The following is a 22,618-nucleotide window of genomic DNA, read 5'->3' as shown; positions in this document are numbered from 1 at the left end:
ACAGGAGCTGAATCTGGTGTCCGGGCCCTTTTGAGGCCTAGAAACGGGGACTTTACAATGAAATAACGTGCACACTGAGAAACGTGGCAACGTAGCTTTACATAGGCCTGATATTCGTAGTATTCACGAGGACTGGGAACTGGCATACTAGAGGTGGACACAACTATAATTGCGTCTTTAATCGGACATGGGGAATACATATGCATATTAATCATGCACACATAACATAAGATGGAGGACACGTAGGGACACAGAACATGGCAAAATTTACTTTTCCACATTCCCTCCTTGTCACTACGTTTCCATCAGGAAACATCAATATTCATGATACCATCTATCATTTCATACAGTATCATTTGCTCGTCTCGAATTGTCTTGGAACGGGATTTAGAACGGGACTTGGGACTAGGAATACAAGAGGTAGCACAAATGCCACAAATCGCAGGGCCACATTGTATACAGAGGCAGCAACTGAATATGATCGCTGCTGCAATACCTAGAAAGGACAATACTTTCCATCCCCAGGCGGAAATTATATTCCAGAACCAACCGGACCATGTCCAGGTGCCTGGATCTTGGTGTAACATATGGGCAATTTTATGGAGTCTGGTTATAGCTGAATAAACAGACGGCGCGTTATTAGGAATGAAAATGCAGCAACTAGATCCGATGACTCTACAAGCCCCGCCCCTATCGGCCAGTATGACATCAAGGACGAGACGATTCTGGAGCACGACAAATCTCATAGCAGATTGTTCTTCGGTCAAGTTACCTAGAGCAGAGGCAGTCTCATTCACTACTGCTTCGAGGGTTCTGGTTAACCTACGTATTAACTTACTATTCTGGACAGGTCCTATAAAGAAGAAGAAACCTTTATTGAAATCTGTATACTGTTCTAGAGCAGTTTCAGTATAATCGACAATTGGGGACTCGATCTCCCTTCTATGTCTAATGTGTACTAGATGTGTGTTTCTATGATAATCAGATGGGGCTAGGAAAACAGGTGGCAGTAGGAAGGCAATGTAACAGGTTCCCTCCCAATCGAGGGGCAGACGAACATATGCGGTCTGACCACAAACAAAATAAGAATGACGTGAAGCTTTGAAAATAGATTTCCCACTGTCACTATACTTGACAATAGTAGTACAATCACTGTGTCCTACATGTACGGAACCATAATTTCTGACACATAATTCGCCTTTGACTGGTAGTACTGAAATAGCAGGTAAGTCTGGAGTAGTGTCAGACTGAACATTCAGGACCATAAAATTCGAAGAATAATTACCCAAATTATAAACTTCATTTTCTAGATCTAACCCTGTTCTGTGGGGAAGACCTTGTTTGTCTGGAAAACATGTACTGTTAAGAAAAGACATATCTGTTGAGGATGACGTTAACGTGGACCATGCTCCACACGAACCATTATGTGAAAATGGATAAGGAAAGAGTGGCAGAACTCCCTTCGGTGTCTGGAAAGGGGGGAGTCGACCACACACCCAACAATTAGTGGCATTGCTGGTCTGGTGTGAATAATGTAACATGCGGATAAAGGAATTATTACGCATAGCGAGACGGTAAGAAAGTTCATGAGGAGGCAGATCACTAAACGTGTGCTCTACTGTAATATTAGAAGACTTATTTACATGGGAAACTGGAAAATACAAATAAAAAGCATAACTGGTGCAGGTAGTCATAAGGCTGAAAAACAATATGAAACTTAGAAAAACGATACATCGGATTGAGTTTTGACTAACTCTCTCACTATGGGGGTCTATTTTATACATGTCAGAAACCGGTCTAACCGTTTCACCTAGGGGAGGACTTAGACAATCAAACTGGCTGACTTATTTTACTAGACCTTAATTTGTGCTTATACTCCTGTTGCGGAGTGTTCTCTAACAGGGAGGGTTCAGTAACATTGTCTTTTGCGGGACAGTCCTTAAGAATAGTACTTTGGCAATCCTTAAAATCCTCGGAAATGTTCTTTGAAACAGGTTTCAGTCCATAGAACTTCTTTACATGCGATAGATGCACCCAGCCTTTTCTTCCCTCCAACTTCACGGCTGTACGGGTGGTTAGGAGGACCTGTCGGGGTTCTTTCCAGCGAGGCTCCAGCGGACTTGAACGATCAAAGTTCCTGACCAAAACCATGCATCCGGGAACGATTTCATGCGGTGCCACCTCGGTATTGTCTGGAAATGCGGCGGCAACCTGTGAACGAAAAGAGTTGAGGGCAGACATCAAGGAAGCTAGGTAATCTGTCAGCATATTACTTGAAACATCTGTAATACTTCGGGGTCTAGGTGTACCCCACATGTTAGGGGGGCGGCCGAATACGACCTCGTACGGGGACAGACCTGATCTGGAATGTGCGACCATGCGCATATAAAATAAGGCAACTGGCAGAGCTACTAGCCAGTCCACACCTTTGTCTTTACATACTTTTGCAATGCGGATTTTCAGGGTCTGATTATGTCTCTCTACGAGACCGGCTGCTTCAGGATGGCGTACACAATGGAACTTCCACTGGTACCCTAACAACAGGGAAACATGTTTCATCAACTCAGATGAGAATGGCTGGCCGTTATCAGAATATACGACCCTTGGGAGTCCATAACGGGGGAAGAACTCACGAACCAACTGCTTGGCAGTGGTTGTGGCTGTGTAATCTGGGACTGGATATGCCTCTGTCCACCTGGACAAAGCGCATACAACTACAAGGACATACTTGAAACCTCGACATCGCTCCATCTGAATATAATCCATCTGGAGGACTTCAAAAGGGTGGTCAGGGGGCTGGAATCCACCTTGTTCCACCGGGACACTTTTACCTGGATTAAACTGGCAACATATCATACAGGTACGGACTTTCTGCTTGGCTGCAGCTCGTAAATGCTTGTTGAACCAAATGTTCTGGATACTGTCTAACATAGCTTTTTCTCCTAAATGTGCTGGACTATGTGCGGTATTGATAATGACTTGAACCATAGAGTCGGGGAGAAACCATGTGGCTCTACCCTTCGTTACCCATCCCTGATCTGTCTGGACCCCTCCTTGTTCGGACCATTTCTTGATTTCATCGGGAGTAGCATGTAACTGGATATCTATGACATCTTGAGTAGGGTCCTTAACTGTCATACATGTAGTCGGATCTGGAGTATGTGTCTGTGTCGGGTTAACTGGAATGTCTGGAGTCTGTGCTGTAAGCTTGGCTGTGCGATCTGCTAGATCATTACCTTGGGAAATAGTGTCAGTAACTTTCGTATGTGCTTTGCATTTCATGATAGCAATGGATGTCGGTAAGTGTATGGCATCTAACAGAGCCTGAATAAGGAGACCATGCTGAATCTTGGTTCCATGAGAAGTCATGAAACCTCTCTCCTGCCAGAGCACTCCGAAGTCGTGTACAACTCCAAATGCGTAACGTGAATCCGTGTAAACATTAACTTTCAGGTTCTTGGCGTGTATGCAGGCTTGTGTCAGAGCAACTAGCTCTGCTGCTTGAGCAGACAGGGTGTCAATACGGTGTGTCTCTATAACTTCAGTGTCAGTAGTCACTGCATACGCGGCTACTAGTTCCCCTGTACTTGTTCTCATACATGAACCATCCACATAAAGTGTCAGGTCGGGATCTGGTAATGGAATATCTGTCAGATCTTGTCTTGGCTTAGTCATAATGTTAACTACTTCCACACAGTCGTGTGTGGCAGGATTCGAATTAACTGATGGTAACAGTGTAGCAGGATTTAAAACGTTGCAGCGTCTGATTTCTATGTGTGGCTGGAACAGTGTCAATTCATAACCTGTTAAACGTGCAATTGTCAAGTGCTGAGTCTGGGTTCGGTTTAAAAGAACTTCCACGGAGTGTGGAACCTGTACTGTCAAGGAATGTCCTAACACTATGGAATCACTTTGTCTGATAGCTAGTGCTGTGGCTGCAACTGACTTGAGGCACGCAGGCAGAGCCTGGGCTACAGGATCTAATGTGCTCGAAAAATAAGCACAAGGCTTGTATTGTCCTGCTTGATCTTGTGTGAGAACAGATAATGCTGTACCTTCACGTTCTGTGACGAAAAGTGTAAAAGGCTTACTGTAGTTCGGTGTAGCTAGAACTGGAGCTTGGCATAAAGCTTTCTTTAACTCATTGAAACTAAGTGTATGTTCAGATGTCCAAGGGAGGACAGTCGATACGGCTGCCTCCTGTGTCGTTAACTGTATCAGTGGTTTAGCTAAAAATGCATACTGCGGAATCCATTGTCTACAATAAGAAGTAAGGCCGATAAAAGCACGTACCTCCTTCTGGGTCTTGGGCTGAGGAAGACTCGCTATTAACTGGATACGGTCTGGTGTCAACTGCCTACCCCACTTGGACAGTAAGTGGCCTAAGTAGATCACTTGCTGTACACAGAATTGAAGCTTCGAAGGGGACACCTTGTGCCCCATCTCGGCAAGGAAATGCAAGACTGTAAGTGATGCTCGCTCGCAAGCACGTTCAGAACGGGCTGTGATCAGTAGATCATCGACATATTGGAGCAGGGCAGTGTCAGTTGGCATGTGAATATTGTCTAGTTGTCTCTTGAGTGCTTGACTGTAAATACTAGGACTTTCTGTGAAACCTTGAGGAGCTCGTGTGAACATATAGCTTCTTCCATTTAAACAAAATCCGAAAAGAAACTGGCTGTCTGGATGAATGGGGACACTGAAAAACGCGTTCTTGAGGTCTATGACTGTAAAAAATGAAGCTTCGGAATCAATGGCTGTCAATAGGGAAGAAATATCTGGGACAACTGGGTACTGGGGAATAATACATTTATTGAGTTCTCGAAGGTCAATCACTAATCGATATACTGGAGGTGCATTCGGATCAGTACGTTTCATGACTGGAATGATCGGAGAATTACATACATTGGAGTCAGTTTCTACAACTACTCCTTGAGCCATGAGCTCGTCAATAATTTTGGATAAGGCTGCTACAGCCTCAGGTGGCAATCTGTACTGTCTGATTCGTGGTAACACTACACCTGGCTTGAGAGTCACTCGATGGGGTGTGATTTGCATATAACCAACATCAGTTGGACCTTGCGCCCATAGATGCTGTGGAACATTAGACAATCTCGGATCGAAATCTCGTAATACATAGTGACCCTTGAAGTCACGTAGGAACAATCGTATTCCCTCGGGGGAACAGCAAATAACTGCACCTAACTCTTTCAGTGTTTTAATGCCTAATAAATTTTCTGGGCATGACTTCGTAAGTAATAGATCAGTAGTGCGGGACAATGGACCTACTTCTAGGGTAACTGGCTTTGATATCTCGTTTACAATAGGCTTTCCTGAAAATCCAAGGGAAACATTTCTAGAGCCTGAGAGCGGAGCCCCTGGAACTTCGGCGTGACTGATGGTGGTCCTACTTGCCCCTGTATCAATCAGAAACTTTCTGTCTTTCCCTAATACTTGACTGTGAACATAGGGACCCTCTTGATCTACAGGAATCTCGATGAGAGGCAAGCCTACCTCCCTCTCTAGGCTGTTTCATGAATACGGCTGATACTCTGGATACTCGGACTGTGCATACTGGTACATCTGCTGTGTAACATGCTGTGTTGCAGCAATAGGCTGCGGTGCTGTAACTGTCTGTTGTGCATTCTGTGGCTGAGAAGTCTGTGAAACTTGTTCTTGTCTAGGCGGACGTGGTCTTTCTTTAGTCTTACCAGTAGCTATGTTGTGTTTCAGAACTGCACACTCGTTTATAAAATGACCTGGCTGTTTACAATAATTGCAGTTCCCTTTAACGGGAGCTGCAGGATGACTGGCTTGATTCGGACCCCTCTTCTGACTGTCTTGAGGAACAGATTGTGCAACTAGTACTTTCATTTTCGTGTCTTTCATACGTTTTCTCTCATGTTCTTGCTCTTCTCTGATTCTATTCTGGTGATACTGAAGCATCTGCAACATCTGGGACGGGGTATTAGCTTGCCAGGTACTTTCGACTTTCAAAACTCGATTCTTAACTTGTGGACTTGAATTCTCGACTAGTTTGGTAACAAAAAGATGAGGGTATGACTCGCTACTCGTCTTCAAGCCACTGTTAATACTAAAACATTTCTCAAATCTAGAATAAAAATCACTAGTGTCTTCGTCTTGTTTCTGTTTACAGGCTGAGATTGCATCCCAGTCTTCCTTTTTAGTGGCTAATAATCTAGGCAAAACTTGTATTAACAATTCTGGTAATTCTTTACATTTATCTCCAAGACCGGTACCTGGTACTCGTGCCTTATCTTCAGCTTCTAGAACTGCCCAATCGATCTTTTTCTCTCCCACCTCCCATTCTTTTTCCTTGAGTTTCTCATATACCCCTGCGGGCAACAGGACCTTTAGCATTTTAATTATGTCTGGATACGTGTATTCTCCCATACGGAGCATGTCTTTTAATTCTCGGTGGAACCCTGCTGGATCTTTATCATGACAGGGAATTAACTTTTTCATCTCTAAGAGTTCCATCTTTGTAATCGGGGTGTAAACAAACACTCGTTGCATTTCACCAGTGGTTGTCCTAACTGGGTGTACTTCTCGTAACGGATTCTGTCTGTCTATGTAAAAGGGTTTACTTTCTGGGGGTGAGACATGAACAAAATGCGGGTTCAAAAACATACTATATTTGTGACGCTGTTCTAGAATAACACTAATTAAATCGGTACCTAAACCTTTCCATCTATACTGGAGTAACTCGTTCAGGACATCGTGTAACGGACCTGGATCAGAATGTTGACCCTCATACAGAGTAATGAGGTGCTGGATCATATACATACCCACCAGTCGTTGCTCGGCTGGGGGCAATTTCAGAAACATTTGTGCCACTATTTCATCTGGAAAAGTGGTAGAATCAGTAGCCCATCGGACTGCTGATCGGACTAGTTCTTGTTCATGCATAGTACTTAACTCACTATAACCGATTCGTGATTTCAGAATGTGATCGGTAGCTTGAAATACTTGTTCTAGAGAACCTTGTTCTGGTGCTGGATGATGAAAAACTGACTTGTGTTCTAGGCGTGAATGGCGGTCTGGAAATCTAGATTTTCCTACATACGCTATTCTGGCGGGATTCTCGTCCTCTACCTCTTCCGTAGGAGAGTCACTCTCTTTCTCGCTTACTTGTGCTTCTTTGCGTTTCTCGTGTAACCTTATTATTTCCTTACGAATTTTCTTGTACATACTCTCTATACTACTGATAGTCTTGTGCTTACCCTCGGCTATATTATCACTCCACCTTGTCAGGATTCTCATTTCAGCCGGATCTTTAGTCGGGTAATCTTGTTCTCTTATTAGACAATTAATCAGAAACTTTAATATCATGAGCTGGATCTCAGCTTTTCGTTGAGACATGGCTTCGCCAATACTTTCTGGATCATCCCCTGTACGGATGAAACGATATATTCTGTCTAGATCTCCTTTCATATCCGGTAGGGTGTCCAAATACCCGGTCACCCGTCTGACACGTACGGAATATATAACCGTACTATCATCACCTGTAACTGGATCATAGCGGCATTCAGTGAGAGCTCGTCGGATATCTGCAACGGACTGATATCTGGGCGTACGCTGTAACGCACATTCATGTAACTCGGCCAACGTTCTACGTTGGTGTGGCGGCGGGGTACCAGGAGGACCTCCTCCTGCGGCCCCTAAACTGGAATCGCCGACTGATACTCTTCGTATTGATGCGGCGGGAAATTGAAACGTAGGCTGGACCGGGGGTACCGTAACAGGTACTCCGGTGTCTGGAGGAGCAGGAATTGCCTGATTCACAGGGACTGGCAGAACAGGATTTGCATATTCCGGGACTGTGTCGTCCAAATAGGACGAGATGAAAATATCAGCTGCGGTCGATTTGTGACGTAGCTTGGTCGGAACTAAGGGTGGCGGAAAATTACTGGATGCCTCCGGGGTCGCTTTTGGCAAGCCCTCGGCAAGAAGAGGGTACATACCCTTAATAAGGGCATTCCTCTGTCTGTCTGACTGTTCGGTTTTAACTCGTTCACCTATCTCGATTAATTCCCTTTCTTGGGCTCGTTCTAAGGATTCTCTACTTAATTCTGACTTTCTGATTTCTTTTTCGGTTCTTTTATGAGATTCTTTGCGCCATAACTCGATGGCATCTTTCTGTGACTGTCTGGCTTTCTTTTTCCATAATGCTTCTTCTACTCGCATGATGCACTCGGCATCCCACGTACCTGATACGGGCCATCTATACTTTTCTTCTAACTCTTTGGTGTACTCCACCCATAAATCTAGATATAATATGGCACTTATGCCATGCTTCTGATACATAAAATGACCTGGACTGTCCCTAGGCGGGACAGGAACTGCTGCTTCTAACAGACCTTTTCTGGTTTTTAACTGACGTAGTTTGGAGAATAAGGGCATGACTGAACTGTAATCTAGACACAATACAATACACAATGAACACGATAACTACACCACTTTCATACCACGACATTAAAAATACATGAAGAACATTTAAAATAACAGTTTGAACAGAATACTACCTGGAATACTGAAAACAGAATACATGAATCTTCTCGAGAACAGAACTGACTAGAACAGAAACTAGATGCACTGCTAAAACAGCACGAAACTTACCGGTCTCATAAAGAGACACGTCAGGACCCGCATCCACCGAAGTGGACACTTCGTTTTGGGTCTGTGTACCACCAAAACCCACGGACCAGAGTCAATTAGATTGACCCTGTCTAGATACTACCCCAGCAACGGTACTCACCGGGCAGCAAGAACGGAAGGCCTCGGACTGGACTGGACTGCTTCGACGCCGGACGGACGAACTTCGGACTTCAGTTACGGGTGGGCCTCCGGATACCTCGGACCTTGGACTCTCGGCTTGGGCTCTGGTCGGGACTCGCCGCGTTCCTCCACCGCCTCGTCTGGATGCTGGACCGCCACCTCCGTCTCCTCCGTGGGCCTGAGGGATACTTGAAGCAGAAATATCTGCACGTGCACGGTATGGTTCCGTCACGGCTGCAGAGGGTCAGGGGGCCGGCGTGGCTTCACCGGCGCGTGGGGAAAGGGCAAGTCCCTGTTCGGGCGCCATTATGTGGTATATAAATAAATAATACCGGATCTAGGTTTTACTGGACATAGTAATAACAGATAGCTCAATAAATAAGAGTCAAGATTCGAGGTAGTAGGAGTTTGCAGGTTTAATACAGCATAAAGGACAGGAACAGGACAACCTGCACAGGAACAGGAGGACAGGGCCCGGCAGCTGCCGGGCTGGATCTGGGATGAGCGCGCTAACTTTTAATAACAATGTACAACATATATATACTAAAACAATTGCATTACAGTGAATTACAGTAGGCGGAGCAGTGGGTGTGGTCAATAGCAGTCGCGAAAGATAAGGGTGAAAGTAGGTGTAACAGGAGGCGTATACATAGACATGTGATGTAAACGTAACAGAATATGTCATGAATGGGGCGGAAACATGGAGGGGGCTACCTAAGGAGCCGGGACCTCTAACCTAATGGTGCGCGTAAACTGACAATGACGTGTTACTAGGAGAAGCTGGGGGCTATGAACTCTGTGCTAGGAGCAGAGACTGAAGTCTGGAGAGTCAGGGCAACGTGTACCTAAACAGTATCTAGTATCTGATGTTTAGAGAACATGTTGATAGAATCCAGAAGTTATCGGGGTAAAGGCTAACGGACTCTAAGACTGGAGCATGCATTATTCTACATGTAGTGCGTGATGAAGAATATTAAATGACCATTAAATACAGTATTTCTCTTACATGGAGATGTAAAGGCTAGACAATGACGGAAACTATTGATGCGATTCAGTAGCTTAGGAATGCAGGGAAGGAGGACTGGACTGATAACTAGAATCATAACATACTCTTGGCAGACTCAGAGGCAGAGCCAGGCTGAACCGGGCACTGTGAGGCAGGAAGTAAGTGAAGGGTCAGGGATACAGGTGGGGGCTGTATCGCTCCTCAGCGAGGATTCAGGAGACAGGAGCTGAATCTGGTGTCCGGGCCCTTTTGAGGCCTAGAAACGGGGACTTTACAATGAAATAACGTGCACACTGAGAAACGTGGCAACGTAGCTTTACATAGGCCTGATATTCGTAGTATTCACGAGGACTGGGAACTGGCATACTAGAGGTGGACACAACTATAATTGCGTCTTTAATCGGACATGGGGAATACATATGCATATTAATCATGCACACATAACATAAGATGGAGGACACGTAGGGACACAGAACATGGCAAAATTTACTTTTCCACAAGACGACCGGGGACTGGAGTGTCTGGGTCCCCGGGGGCCTCACCGGATTGAGGGCACAGCGGCCCGCACCCCGGTGGGGGTCGGGAGTGGCAACACGTACACCTGTGGTGGGGCTGACGAGACCGCACCCCACCTACCCCCTCACTGGCCATGGGGGGTGGAACCTCTGCACCGATAGGGGGAAAATACCTGGCGGCCTGCAGTGACCGGCCTACACATCAAAGGACCCCCCCCCCACCTCCTACTCACACCACATCGTCCTGGGGGCAGCATCACCCTCCACAGAGGCCCTGAGTGTCTGACCGGGCTACAGGGACAAATTATCCCAAGACCGGCACAACACTTCACGACAGAGTGCCCGGCCACACGCTGAAGGCACCATGACAGGCAGGGGCCCGCGTAACCAGAACGCACAAACTAGACTGGACAAGTATGCCTACGGCAAGGACTTTCCGCCTCTGCCGGAGAAGGGTGATTCCTCAGAGAAAGTCCCCGGGGACGATGGCTCCAAAAAAGTTACATTGGAGGATATTATGGCGGCCCTTACCAACGTACGGACCACGGTGGGTACAATCTCCGCAGATGTTTCCCTCTTGCGAGCCGACTTTCGAAAATGTCAGCCCGCGTCGCGGAAGTCGAACAAGTCACCAAAACCCTGACGTCCGACACTGCTGCTCTGCGAAAAACAGTATCCTGGCTCGAAACTGAGAATAAATTACTGGCGGAGAAGCTGGACGACCAAGAAGGACGCTCCCGAAGAAATAACATCCAAATCCTCGGAATTCCAGAAAGTGAAGGGAATCAGGCAATGGATCTCTATGTGGAAGACCTTGTCAAGACTCGGCTACAGCAAAAACACAAAGACCTAGACTGTGGAAGCACATGTGAAAAATTCAACCTTCTTTTTGAAATATTTCGTTCGTTGCTATTCTTTAGCAAACATAACTCCCCTTGTTACATCATTAATTGGGGTAGCCAAAATATCTGGGGTTGGTGCTTAATTCAAAAAATTGCCTGATTCTCATATAGCAGTAAAATACAGTTGCGAGACCAATCATACCACACTTACTCTCGTGACAAAAACTAATATAGTGATAAACCGAAAAAAGTGGGTGAAAGCGAGATGGCACCTCACGGGCGCACCACCAAGCGGGGACCTGACTGGTACTCGTCAGGACTGCCCTGTTGTCATCATCGGTACCATCAAGCTTAGAACAGAAAATAGTGTCCAGATGCACAAAAGATTTGTGCAGAAAAAAGTGCAGTGAACAGAAAAAAGGACCAAAATAGTGTCAATCAACACCTTAAAACTCTCATAACACAACACAGACACACTACTTTTATTCAATTTCTTGTGTTGTGTATGGAATAATAAAAGAAAACAAGTAGAGATGGTTATCACCTATTCAACCATTCATACTTGTACTTGCCGACATGTTTCATTGCCTAGTGAACTTGTAGGCAATTTCATCAGGGCGTCATATATATTAAAGCCACTGCAGGTGGACCCACATGTCTTCGCAACTGTAAATACATAAAATCCGCACCATTATGGTTAACATACAACATCTAGTCCGTGTCTTACTCTCACACACAGTTGACTCTCTGATAATTACCCTCAGCAGGCCATAGGTGCTCCTACCAGCCAGACGGGACGAGGTTGTATTTGACATGACATGACATGACCAACTCTATTATCCTCCCCAGTTACCAAGACTACACTGAGTCACAAGCAACTGTCTGAAAACAATCACATATGGCGATGGCCTGGAGACACGCAGTGTCCACGCTGGAAACCGATCTCCGTGCATGCTGCAATGTGATGCAGGCATCAGAGGGGATCCGTTTTTTTCTAACCCGTTTTTTATCTAACGCGATGTGTGGAATGTGCAGGGCGTTTTTGGGGTAACTTGAGCAATGCACAGTTGTGCTTTTTGCCTATTGCTTGTGACTCAGTGTAGTCTTGGTAACTGGGGAGGATAATAGAGTTGGTCAAGTCATATTTCCACTCCGCCTTTATCTACACACTGGGTACAACGTAGTTACAAGTGAATAATGGCTTGCATGATATACATATGTTTAAATACGAACTAAGTAAGGTGCTTTGTCTCTCCCACCTCCATAGCATTCGCAAAGGGAGAAGTGAACAGTCGACTTGTCGCGATTTGTTCTATCATCGTTTTTTAAAAAATACAACCACGTCCCGTCTGGCTGGTAGGAGCACCTATGGCCTGCTGAGGGTAATTATCAGAGAGTCAACTGTGTGTGAGAGTAAGACACGGACTAGATGTTGTATGTTAACCATAATGGTGCGGATTTTATGTATTTACAGTTGCGAAGACATGTGGGTCCACCTGCAGTGGCTTTAATATATATGACGCCCTGATGAAATTGCCTACAAGTTCACTAGGCAATGAAACATGTCGGCAAGTACAAGTATGGAGAGTATGGAGTGTGGAGAAGTGTGGCTCACTGGTTAGAGGAGGCAGACCTGAAAGCAGAGGTCAGCCCGGGACCAGGGTTCAATTCCTGGCTCGGCGGGGTCTTGAGTCCTAAAATGTCCATGGACTCGACAATTCTCGCTCCGGTGCCTACTCGATTCACGGGTTCACACTCTGCGACTCTGGGCAATAGCTTGCTTAATCTCCACAACGGCCCCTCGCGGCGGGATGCCTGGCTTTCACCTTGCGGATACCCTGCTGGGGTTATCTCACAGGGGAATACCAGGACGGGTTCCCTAAGCAAGCGCTTAGAAACCGCTTGGTGATTTGCGCTATATAAATTCCTGTACATTTACATTTACATTTACATATGAATGGTTGAATAGGTGATAACCATCTCTACTTGTTTTCTTTTATTATTCCATACACAACACAAGAAATTGAATAAAAGTAGTGTGTCTGTGTTGTGTTATGAGAGTTTTAAGGTGTTGATTGACACTATTTTGGTCCTTTTTTCTGTTCACTGCACTTTTTTCTGCACAAATCTTTTGTGCATCTGGACACTATTTTCTGTTCTAAGCTTGATGGTACCGATGATGACAACAGGGCAGTCCTGACGAGTACCAGTCAGGTCCCCGCTTGGTGGTGCGCCCGTGAGGTGCCATCTCGCTTTCACCCACTTTTTTCGGTTTATCACTATATTAGTTTTTGTCACGAGAGTAAGTGTGGTATGATTGGTCTCGCAACTGTATTTTACTGCTATATGAGAATCAGGCAATTTTTTGAATTAAGCACCAACCCCAGATATTTTGGCTACCCCAATTAATGATGTAACAAGGGGAGTTATGTTTGCTAAAGAATAGCAACGAACGAAATATTTCAAAAAGAAGGTTGAATTTTTCACATGTGCTTCCACAGTCTAGGTCTTTGTGTTTTTGCTGCATACTGAGTGGAGGGCGACCTATTGACTGGCTTTTCCCTCTAAAGCTCCTCTTTTTCTTGAAAAGACTCGGCTACAACCAAAAGGGCTATCAGCCTTCTTCTCGGTGGAAAGAGCCCACCGGGTGTCCCGGGAGGAAGACCCAGGCCGGGAGCACCCCCCAGACCAGTGCTTGCCCGCCTATTTAACTTTCGCGATGCCATATTACAAACGACCAGAGTGGCCCTGCCGATCAGAGTCCAGAACTCAGCAGTGTCCTTTTTCCCTGACTACACAACGGCGGTCTTCAAACGCCTCCGCAGTTTCCTAGAAGTCAAAAAAGAACTACAAACCAAACGTATCCCCTACGCAATGCTATTCCCAGCGAAACTTAGAGTGGTGGCGGAGGGCAAAACATGGTTTTTCGAGACGCCGGAGGAGGCGTACGACTGGCTGGAGGGCTAGCGCCGAGCGGAGGGACCACAACGTGGGACTGGGGGCCAGCGCCACCGAAGAGAGCGTGAAGGCATGAGCGGGCAGGAACAGCAGCGGCCAGACGAAGACGACCTGCAACACACTCAAGACAAGGACCTCGGTCACGGATAACGTTGGCGACTCTTACCTGGACAAAGATGCAGCTTGACCGTCTTTGAGCACCGGGCTGAGGCAGTCTAAAGGGGAAAGGGAAGGACTGCACTTCTCACTGGACCTCTTACCCCCTCACGCAAGTACACTGTTCGGGGTTGGGATTGAGCACTCTGCTATGTTGGGGTGGCGGGCAGTTCGAAGTCCGTCGGGCAGGGAGGCAGGGAGGGGGGGGGGAGGGACACAGGGTTGGGGGGGTTTGGGTTCTGAGGTTTTTTTTGCTTTTTGTTTGTTACGGCAATGTCTTAAGCACATCATACCCACTGGCTGCTAGACTTTCACGATACATGGATGAAGTAAACCCCCCCCCCCTGCTTATCACACCTATGGCGACACTAACCCCAGTTGAAAGTACACCAGAGGTGACCCCTGGTGCGCCGATTGCCCCCCTGACAGTGCTCACGTGGAACGTGCACGGCTTAGGAGATAAAATCAAGCGGGGACTGGTACTGCAGGCTCTCAAACGTCAGGCCCCAACGTTAGCACTCCTGCAAGAAACACACCTCACAGGCACGGCGTGTAAAGCATTGGACAGGTGGGGATATAAAATGGCAGTACACTCCGAGTTTTCCTCCGGCTCCAGGGGAGTAGGCATATTGATACGGAAGACTTATTTTACAATTTACATTTACAAGACTTCCTCCTTCATAGTACTACAGACAAAAAAAGACGATCAGGGGAGGTTTGCAGCGGTGCGGGGTCAGTGAGAAGGGAGGATTATTAACGTAGTGTCGGTATACATTCCCCCGGCGCTGCATACTGTAGCGCTTCCAGTCCTTAGTGAGTTTCTACTTGCACTGCCGGAGGGAGACCTGATTATCGGGGGGGGACATTTTTCTTTTTTCTTCTTTAAAAAAAAAAGAAAAAAGTTTAAAAAAATTATCCTTTATACAGACGACATTCGGCTTGCTTTGACAGACTGGGCCACCTCGGTGCCCTCTGTGATGTCATTGATACCAGCTTTCTCTGGCATCGCTGGGACAAAAGTGAGGTACTACTGCTGTCCACAATAATGACAAGAGCAGCTATGGCAAATTATAAACTTGAACTCATTAAATACTCAGGGATTTACATTTATAGTGTCTGCAAACGATGGTTGCATAAAATAGAGCCACTTCTGAAAAATACTGAGGCAGAATATGGAAAACAGTCCCAGTCGAATCTTTCATTCTGGGGCAATTTTCGGGCTGTCCAGATGGTCACAGTCCCCAGATTCACATATGTGTGACGGGTGCTGCTGCTTGTTGTCAAGATCTCCATCCTGAGACGCTCTGAAAAGGCCATAAAGATGTTTGTGTGGAGACCTATGAAGCCTAGAATAATAGCCCATAGAATGGGAGGTGGATTGGGCCTTCCTAGTGCAGAACACTAGTCCACAGCACTCCATTTATCTCAGTACCATACCTCTGGCCGACACATTCTGATACTCCGTAGGACATTCAACAGATGATAACAAGAGGCCCAGGTCTTCAAATACTATACATCCAGAAACCAACAGCCTCGCAGCTCACAAATCCAATCATTCACACAAATAATCTGACTTGGCAGCATTTGCATAAATTGTTTCTAGGTGACACATGCATCCATACCGGGGAACAGATTTGGCATAACATACAGATTCAGGTAGGGGGTAAACCCGTAGCTTGAGAGACACGACAGGCAAAGGGGATTCAGAAGATTGATCAGCTTAAACCCTTTGCAACTCTACAGGAAGAGTTTCATCTCCCTCGTAGCCAGGAATTGAAATACGTACAATTGAACTACCTTGGGTAAACCACCATGGGTCAGAAACCTTTCCTCCATACTGCAATATCTAAAGGAATGGGGACTATTTAAGGGAGTGGCTTTAGGCTTTTATGTTTTAATAGTAGAAAATAAGCATTTCCAACCCCAATTTTCACAATTGCGCGCCAAGTGGCAAGGACTGCAACAAGTGGACTATACAGAAGTTACGTTGGTATTCCAGCCTACCATCTCCATCGGGTGCAGCTGGTGCCAAACCAGGCGGCCAGGCTGATTTTTCATCAGCCCAAATTCCAACATGTCTCGCCCCGATGAGAAGACTGCACTGGCTCCCTGTGGTCTATCGCTGCCAGTTCAAACTGGGCTGTACTGTCTTCAAGGCTCTCACTGATTGCGCTCCTGCTTTTATTACCTCCAGCCTGCAGCGTTATATCCCTTCTAGAGATCTTCGTCGGCTTCGCACAACTTGTTGCTGATCCCAAGAGTTAAACGTAAAAAGCATGGTGGCTCGAGCTTCTCTTTCTTGGCCCCCACCATGTGGAATTCCCTCCCTACCTCCCTCAGGCTTTGCCTTCGGTATGACTGTTTCCGCAAACTTCTCAAGACTCATCTCTTTCAGTTAGCTTATTGAGTTTCTCTGTTGCCCTGTCCCTCCGCATATGTTTTTGAGCACCATGAAACCATTTGGTGAACGTGCGCGGTATAAAATATTTTAACATAACATAACATAACAGGTGGTTGGAGATCTCGACAAGGAGTTCGAGAATCTAGAATAACATTTACTCTCTTCAGAAGGATACAAGACTGATGCTAGAGCCCACAAAAGCTCAGAGCCGGGTGACTATCACACCATGCCGACTGTCGGGGAGGTGCCCACCCAGAATGAGACATACTTCATGTACTTTATCACTGCCCAGACCCGTTTAAACACAAGTATAAACAATAAAAAATTGCAAAAAAATAAATAAATGAAATGCAGTATTTATACTCATGCTAGGTTGTAACTTATTTACTACTAACATGTTATCTTTACTAGCTAATTAGCAAAGCCTGTCGTGGTTATGATTTTAATCCAGTATTGATCCTTATGTTTGATTATGACAGGTCAACCGAGTTAACGGTGATCATTAAGAATACAATCCAGTATCTATCCGCATGTTACATGGCAGCTCCCTGTTATCCCCTACTTCTACTGAATCTGGACAGGTAGCGTGGCCAGTTATTGATCGGTCCAATTTTTACAGGCCAAAACCATTGAAGGGTTTAAAATAAATAAAAAAAATATGAAAATAAGAAAGTTGCACAGTGATGGCGCTGACACTCACATGCAGACAAATAGAAATACCTACTGCCACATACTCAATGAGTACCAGGAAGTTTAAAATGTGTGATATTTACAACTAACCCAAGACAGTTTTAACACAAACACGCTAAGCTTCATAACACTGCCCTGTGGACGCCCCCATTCATTTCCATCAGAGGACAGGTACGGTTTCATACAGTGGAGAGAAAAGTCGCTGTTGTGGTTACCTATGAGGTACAGCTTTCGCCTCCCAAAGCGGTCCGACAGCTGCCCGAAGATGAGTACGCCAAAGAAGACGCCACCAAAGAACAGGGAGCTGGCCAAGTTGATTTTGTACGCTGCAGTGTCCACCAGGCACCACTGGGAGAGACAGAGGAACAAGAGGTGGTTAGAGGGTGGAAATAAGGCAAGTCTCACTCTTAAAGGTCTTTGTTTACACTAAGCCTTGTTGTAATGAGAGGCACAGGCCATACATTAAGAATCTTTGTACTTCCCTTTTCCCACAAAAGGGGGCGCTTCAACATAATCACCTTGAATTAAAGGGTGCGGAATACAAGTTTAATTTATGCGCAGCATTCACCAGATTTGTTTTCTATTCATTAAGATTATTTCTTTTCTTCTTATATTGAGTATTCTTGAGGTTTTACAATTCATTCTACTCTTTTATCTCAAACTGTTAGCTCTTTTATTTCTTTTTTATACAGCACTAACTTTAATTTAGATTAACTGAAGTACCTTAAAGAGACCACACTTTCTCAAGAAGTTAGGTCCTACTTGGGATTAGTGCAAATACATCCAGATTATTTGTGTACACTTTTATTTGCATGAATCTTCTCTCAACTGTACGTTCAATTCTTTACTGTCAGTCATCATGACACCCCCGCAATCAGTCAGTTGGCGAATGCAGTATATAAGTGGAGTGGTGTGGCTCACTGGTTAGAGGCGGCAGACCCGGAAGCAGAGGACGGCCCGGGACCAGGGTTCAATCCCCGACGCGGCAGGGTCGTGGACCAGGGTCAGCGGACTCGACAATTCTCGCCTCGGTGCCTACTCTAACCAGGGATCACACTCAGCAACTCTGGGCATTAGCTTGCCTCATCTCCACAACGGCCCCTCACATATGCCGGGGATGCCTGGTTTCACCTTGGAGGTACCCAGCAGGGACCATCTCACTGGGAAAGCCAGGATGGGTTCCCCAGCGGTCTACAACGTGGAGGTACTCCTTCGGGAGTCGATTCTAGCTCTTTAGAAACCCACAATCAATCAAGTGAACCGGTTTAGTGCCCAATGAATAACATATGCCAACCACAGAAATGTCACTTATATATAAATTTAGCCCTCAAACTCCAGAAGTGGAGACTGGCAACATCTGAATTTAGTGGAACTACATACCAGGACAGAATATTCTTAAACCAGGTCAAACTATCAAGGAATAGAATTTGACATGGGTTTTGTAACTGTTTTAGGTTTGGACTTTGAAACCCCCTCAGCTGTCTTTGCCAGAATATTGTTTTCAAACCAATAGCTGCACAGCTACTTAGAAAGGCTTTCGGTGAGAGGGCTACACCCACTGGTCTGCTAAATTGTCAATCATATTTTGCTTCCACCCATCACAGCACACAGCACGAAGCAGTGGGTCAGCCCAGTTTACCCATTGGCTCCCTCCACGTTCAGTGACTGCACAAAGCCTGAGCACATTGTTCGCTTCCGCCTACAAATAGTTCCTTTCTCTTCAGTAACAAGTTGGTTTAAAGTGCGCCTTTTAGTTTTATTTCTTCTGTAATTTAACATTACATGTTAGCTATTTATTTTGCCTTTTCTTTGGTGCTCCGTTGAACGGTGAATTAATTTCACTTTCCTTTTTAAAGTTATAAAGTGTTTAAGTAACTCTGCAGCCGCCTCGGATTTGAGTGTTTGGTTATGTGGCGATTTATCGTTGTCTCCTTGATAATAACATGAAGTGCGCAGCTTAAAGCGATAAAACAGCCACATCAGTGAATGTTTCGAAATGTTAAATTTTTAATGCAAGCTTTAGGTTTTATTTGTGTTTTGTTGTGCCATACACTTGCAATAAAAAATAACCAGTGCAAAACCTGCTAAGGCCAGACCGATTAGGTTTGCCAATGCTTGTTAAAGTGTGTTCAGCAGCTTCATTCACTTCTGCCACCACTACATTACATCTTCCTATCATGACATGTAGGTTAACAGAGAATGTACTTGGATAAGGTAGGATGAGTAGGTGAAAAGTTACACAGACCTTACAGGCTCAGGTCTCAGACCGCACAGCCAAATTGATGCCTTGTCCTCTCTATCTGCCCCAGTACCCAGACATGTGATAGATATTTAACAATGCAGATCATGGAAGGACTCCATGTTGGAAGCATGGGGGGGGTTGGGAGGGGGGGCTGTGAAATAAATGCCATAATAGAAAGAAAGTGTTCTCTATCACCATGGATACTATGTTTGCAACAGAGCACCAATGCAATATGCAAACATGCTACCAATTAATCGCTACCATCCCCCTGCAATGTCAATGTGACTCCTGAGGGGCATCAGCCAGGCATCCCCCCCTTAGGACTTTTATTATCATGAAGAAAAGCGGTTATTTATTCGGATACAGATCTGCAGCCATCCACACCTTCTGGAGGCATGTTATATCAACATTATTAAAGAGTCATCTGATTCCACACATCCTGGAGGCATGTTATATCAACATTATTAAAGAGTCATCTGATTCCACACCTCCAGGAGGCATGTTATATCAACATTATTAAAGAGTCATCTGATTCCACACATCCAGGAGGCATGTTATATCAACATTATTAAAGAGTCATCTGATTCCACACATCCAGGAGGCATGTTATATCAACATTATTAAAGAGTCATCTGATTCCACACCTCCAGGAGGCATGTTATATCAACATTATTAAAGAGTCATCTGATTCCACACCTACAGGAGGCATGTTATATCAACATTATTAAAGGTATCACCAGGTGCCACATCTCGTAGAGGCATGTTATATCAACATCGTTAAAGTGTCATCTGATTCCACACCTCCAGGAGGCATGTTATATCAACATTATTAAAGAGTCATCTGATTCCACACCTACAGGAGGCATGTTATATCAACATTATTAAAGTGTCATCTGATTCCACACCTACAGGAGGCATGTTATATCAACATCGTTAAAGTGTCATCTGATTCCACACCTCTAGGAGGCATGTTATATCAACATTATTAAAGAGTCATCTGATTCCACACCTCCAGGAGGCATGTTATATCAACATTATTAAAGAGTCATCTGATTCCACACCTCCAGGAGGCATGTTATATCAACATTATTAAAGAGTCATCTGATTCCACACCTCCAGGAGGCATGTTATATCAACATTATTAAAGAGTCATCTGATTCCTCACCTCCAGGAGGCATGTTATATCAACATTATTAAAGAGTCATCTGATTCCTCACCTCCAGGAGGCATGTTATATCAACATTATTAAAGAGTCATCTGATTCCACACCTCCAGGAGGCATGTTATATCAACATTATTAAAGAGTCATCTGATTCCACACCTCCAGGAGGCATGTTATATCAACATTATTAAAGAGTCATCTGATTCCACACCTCCAGGAGGCATGTTATATCAACATCGTTAAAGTGTCATCTGATTCCACACCTCCAGGAGGCATGTTATATCAACATTATTAAAGTGTCATCTGATTCCACACCTCCAGGAGGCATGTTATATCAACATCGTTAAAGTGTCATCTGATTCCACACCTCCAGGAGGCATGTTATATCAACATTATTAAAGTGTCATCTGATTCCACACCTACAGGAGGCATGTTATATCAACATTATTAAAGAGTCATCTGATTCCACACATCCTGGAGGCATGTTATATCAACATTATTAAAGAGCCATCTGATTCCACACCTCCAGGAGGCATGTCATATCAACATTATTAAAGTGTCATCTGATTCCACACCTACAGGAGGCATGTTATATCAACATTATTAAAGAGTTATCTGATTCCACACATCCTGGAGGCATGTTATATCAACATTATTAAAGAGTCATCTGATTCCACACCTCCAGGAGGCATGTTATATCAACATTATTAAAGAGTCATCTGATTCCACACCTCCAGGAGGCATGTTATATCAACATCGTTAAAGTGTCATCTGATTCCACACCTCCAGGAGGCATGTTATATCAACATTATTAAAGAGTCATCTGATTCCACACCTACAGGAGGCATGTTATATCAACATTATTAAAGTGTCATCTGATTCCACACCTACAGGAGGCATGTTATATCAACATTATTAAAGAGTCATCTGATTCCACACATCCTGGTGGCATGTTATATCAACATTATTAAAGAGCCATCTGATTCCACACCTACAGGAGGCATGTTATATCAACATTATTAAAGTGTCATCTGATTCCACACCTACAGGAGGCATGTTATATCAACATTATTAAAGTGTCATCTGATTCCACACCTACAGGAGGCATGTTATATCAACATTATTAAAGTGTCATCTGATTCCACACCTACAGGAGGCATGTTATATCAACATTATTAAAGAGTCATCTGATTCCACACATCCTGGAGGCATGTTATATCAACATTATTAAAGAGCCATCTGATTCCACACCTACAGGAGGCATGTTATATCAACATTATTAAAGTGTCATCTGATTCCTCACCTACAGGAGGCATGTTATATCAACATTATTAAAGAGTCATCTGATTCCACACCTCCAGGAGGCATGTTATATCAACATTATTAAAGAGTCATCTGATTCCACACCTCCAGGAGGCATGTTATATCAACATTATTAAAGCTATCACTAGATTGCATCCAGAGGAGATGGTACACCAAGGTGGGATTCTGACGGAGGATACTTAATGCAGGATTATTACCTAAATGGCGTGGCCAGATCTTACCTCGGTGGCGATTGAAGTGAAGTCATTATCGAACACGATGCGCTTCTCCCGCTCGCTCTGATTGGCCGTCCTATACCAGTCCCGGAAGGCCTGGTCAGTGATCACTGATTGGTTGCCAAGACTGTTATTAACGGTGAGACCCTTCCAGTCCCACTGGAACCGAGGCGTTGCACCAACTAGCGCAATGAGGACAGCTTCTGTGGCCGCGTAGAGCTAGAGAAGCAAAAAGGAAACTAGAGTCAAAAACAGCACAGAATGGCTACTGCGCATCGGCAAAGATCTCTGGTGGATACATGATCTCAC

General features: G+C 44.9%; 1 protein-coding gene across 2 annotated transcripts in view; it reads right to left on the bottom strand.

Moving 5' to 3' along the window:
- Positions 1-22,618, bottom strand: part of SLC22A15 (solute carrier family 22 member 15) — a 187,217-nt gene that overhangs the window by 91,470 nt on the left and 73,129 nt on the right. Inside the window, exons 2-3 of one of the 2 annotated variants that reach the window (XM_078656368.1) lie at positions 22,316-22,528; positions 17,583-17,715 (exon numbers count right to left, since the gene is read on the bottom strand). In XM_078656368.1, coding sequence (XP_078512494.1) covers positions 17,583-17,715; positions 22,316-22,528 — 346 coding nt within the window. The remainder of the gene's footprint in view (positions 1-17,582; positions 17,716-22,315; positions 22,529-22,618) is intronic. The other variant, XM_078656369.1, reaches the window with a different exon arrangement.

This window comes from Lissotriton helveticus, chromosome 8 (assembly GCF_964261635.1).
Source record: "Lissotriton helveticus chromosome 8, aLisHel1.1, whole genome shotgun sequence".
Lineage (NCBI taxonomy): Eukaryota > Metazoa > Chordata > Amphibia > Caudata > Salamandridae > Lissotriton > Lissotriton helveticus.
The sequence above is the reverse complement of the archived record's forward strand: the minus strand, read 5'-3'. Positions and strand labels throughout refer to the sequence as shown.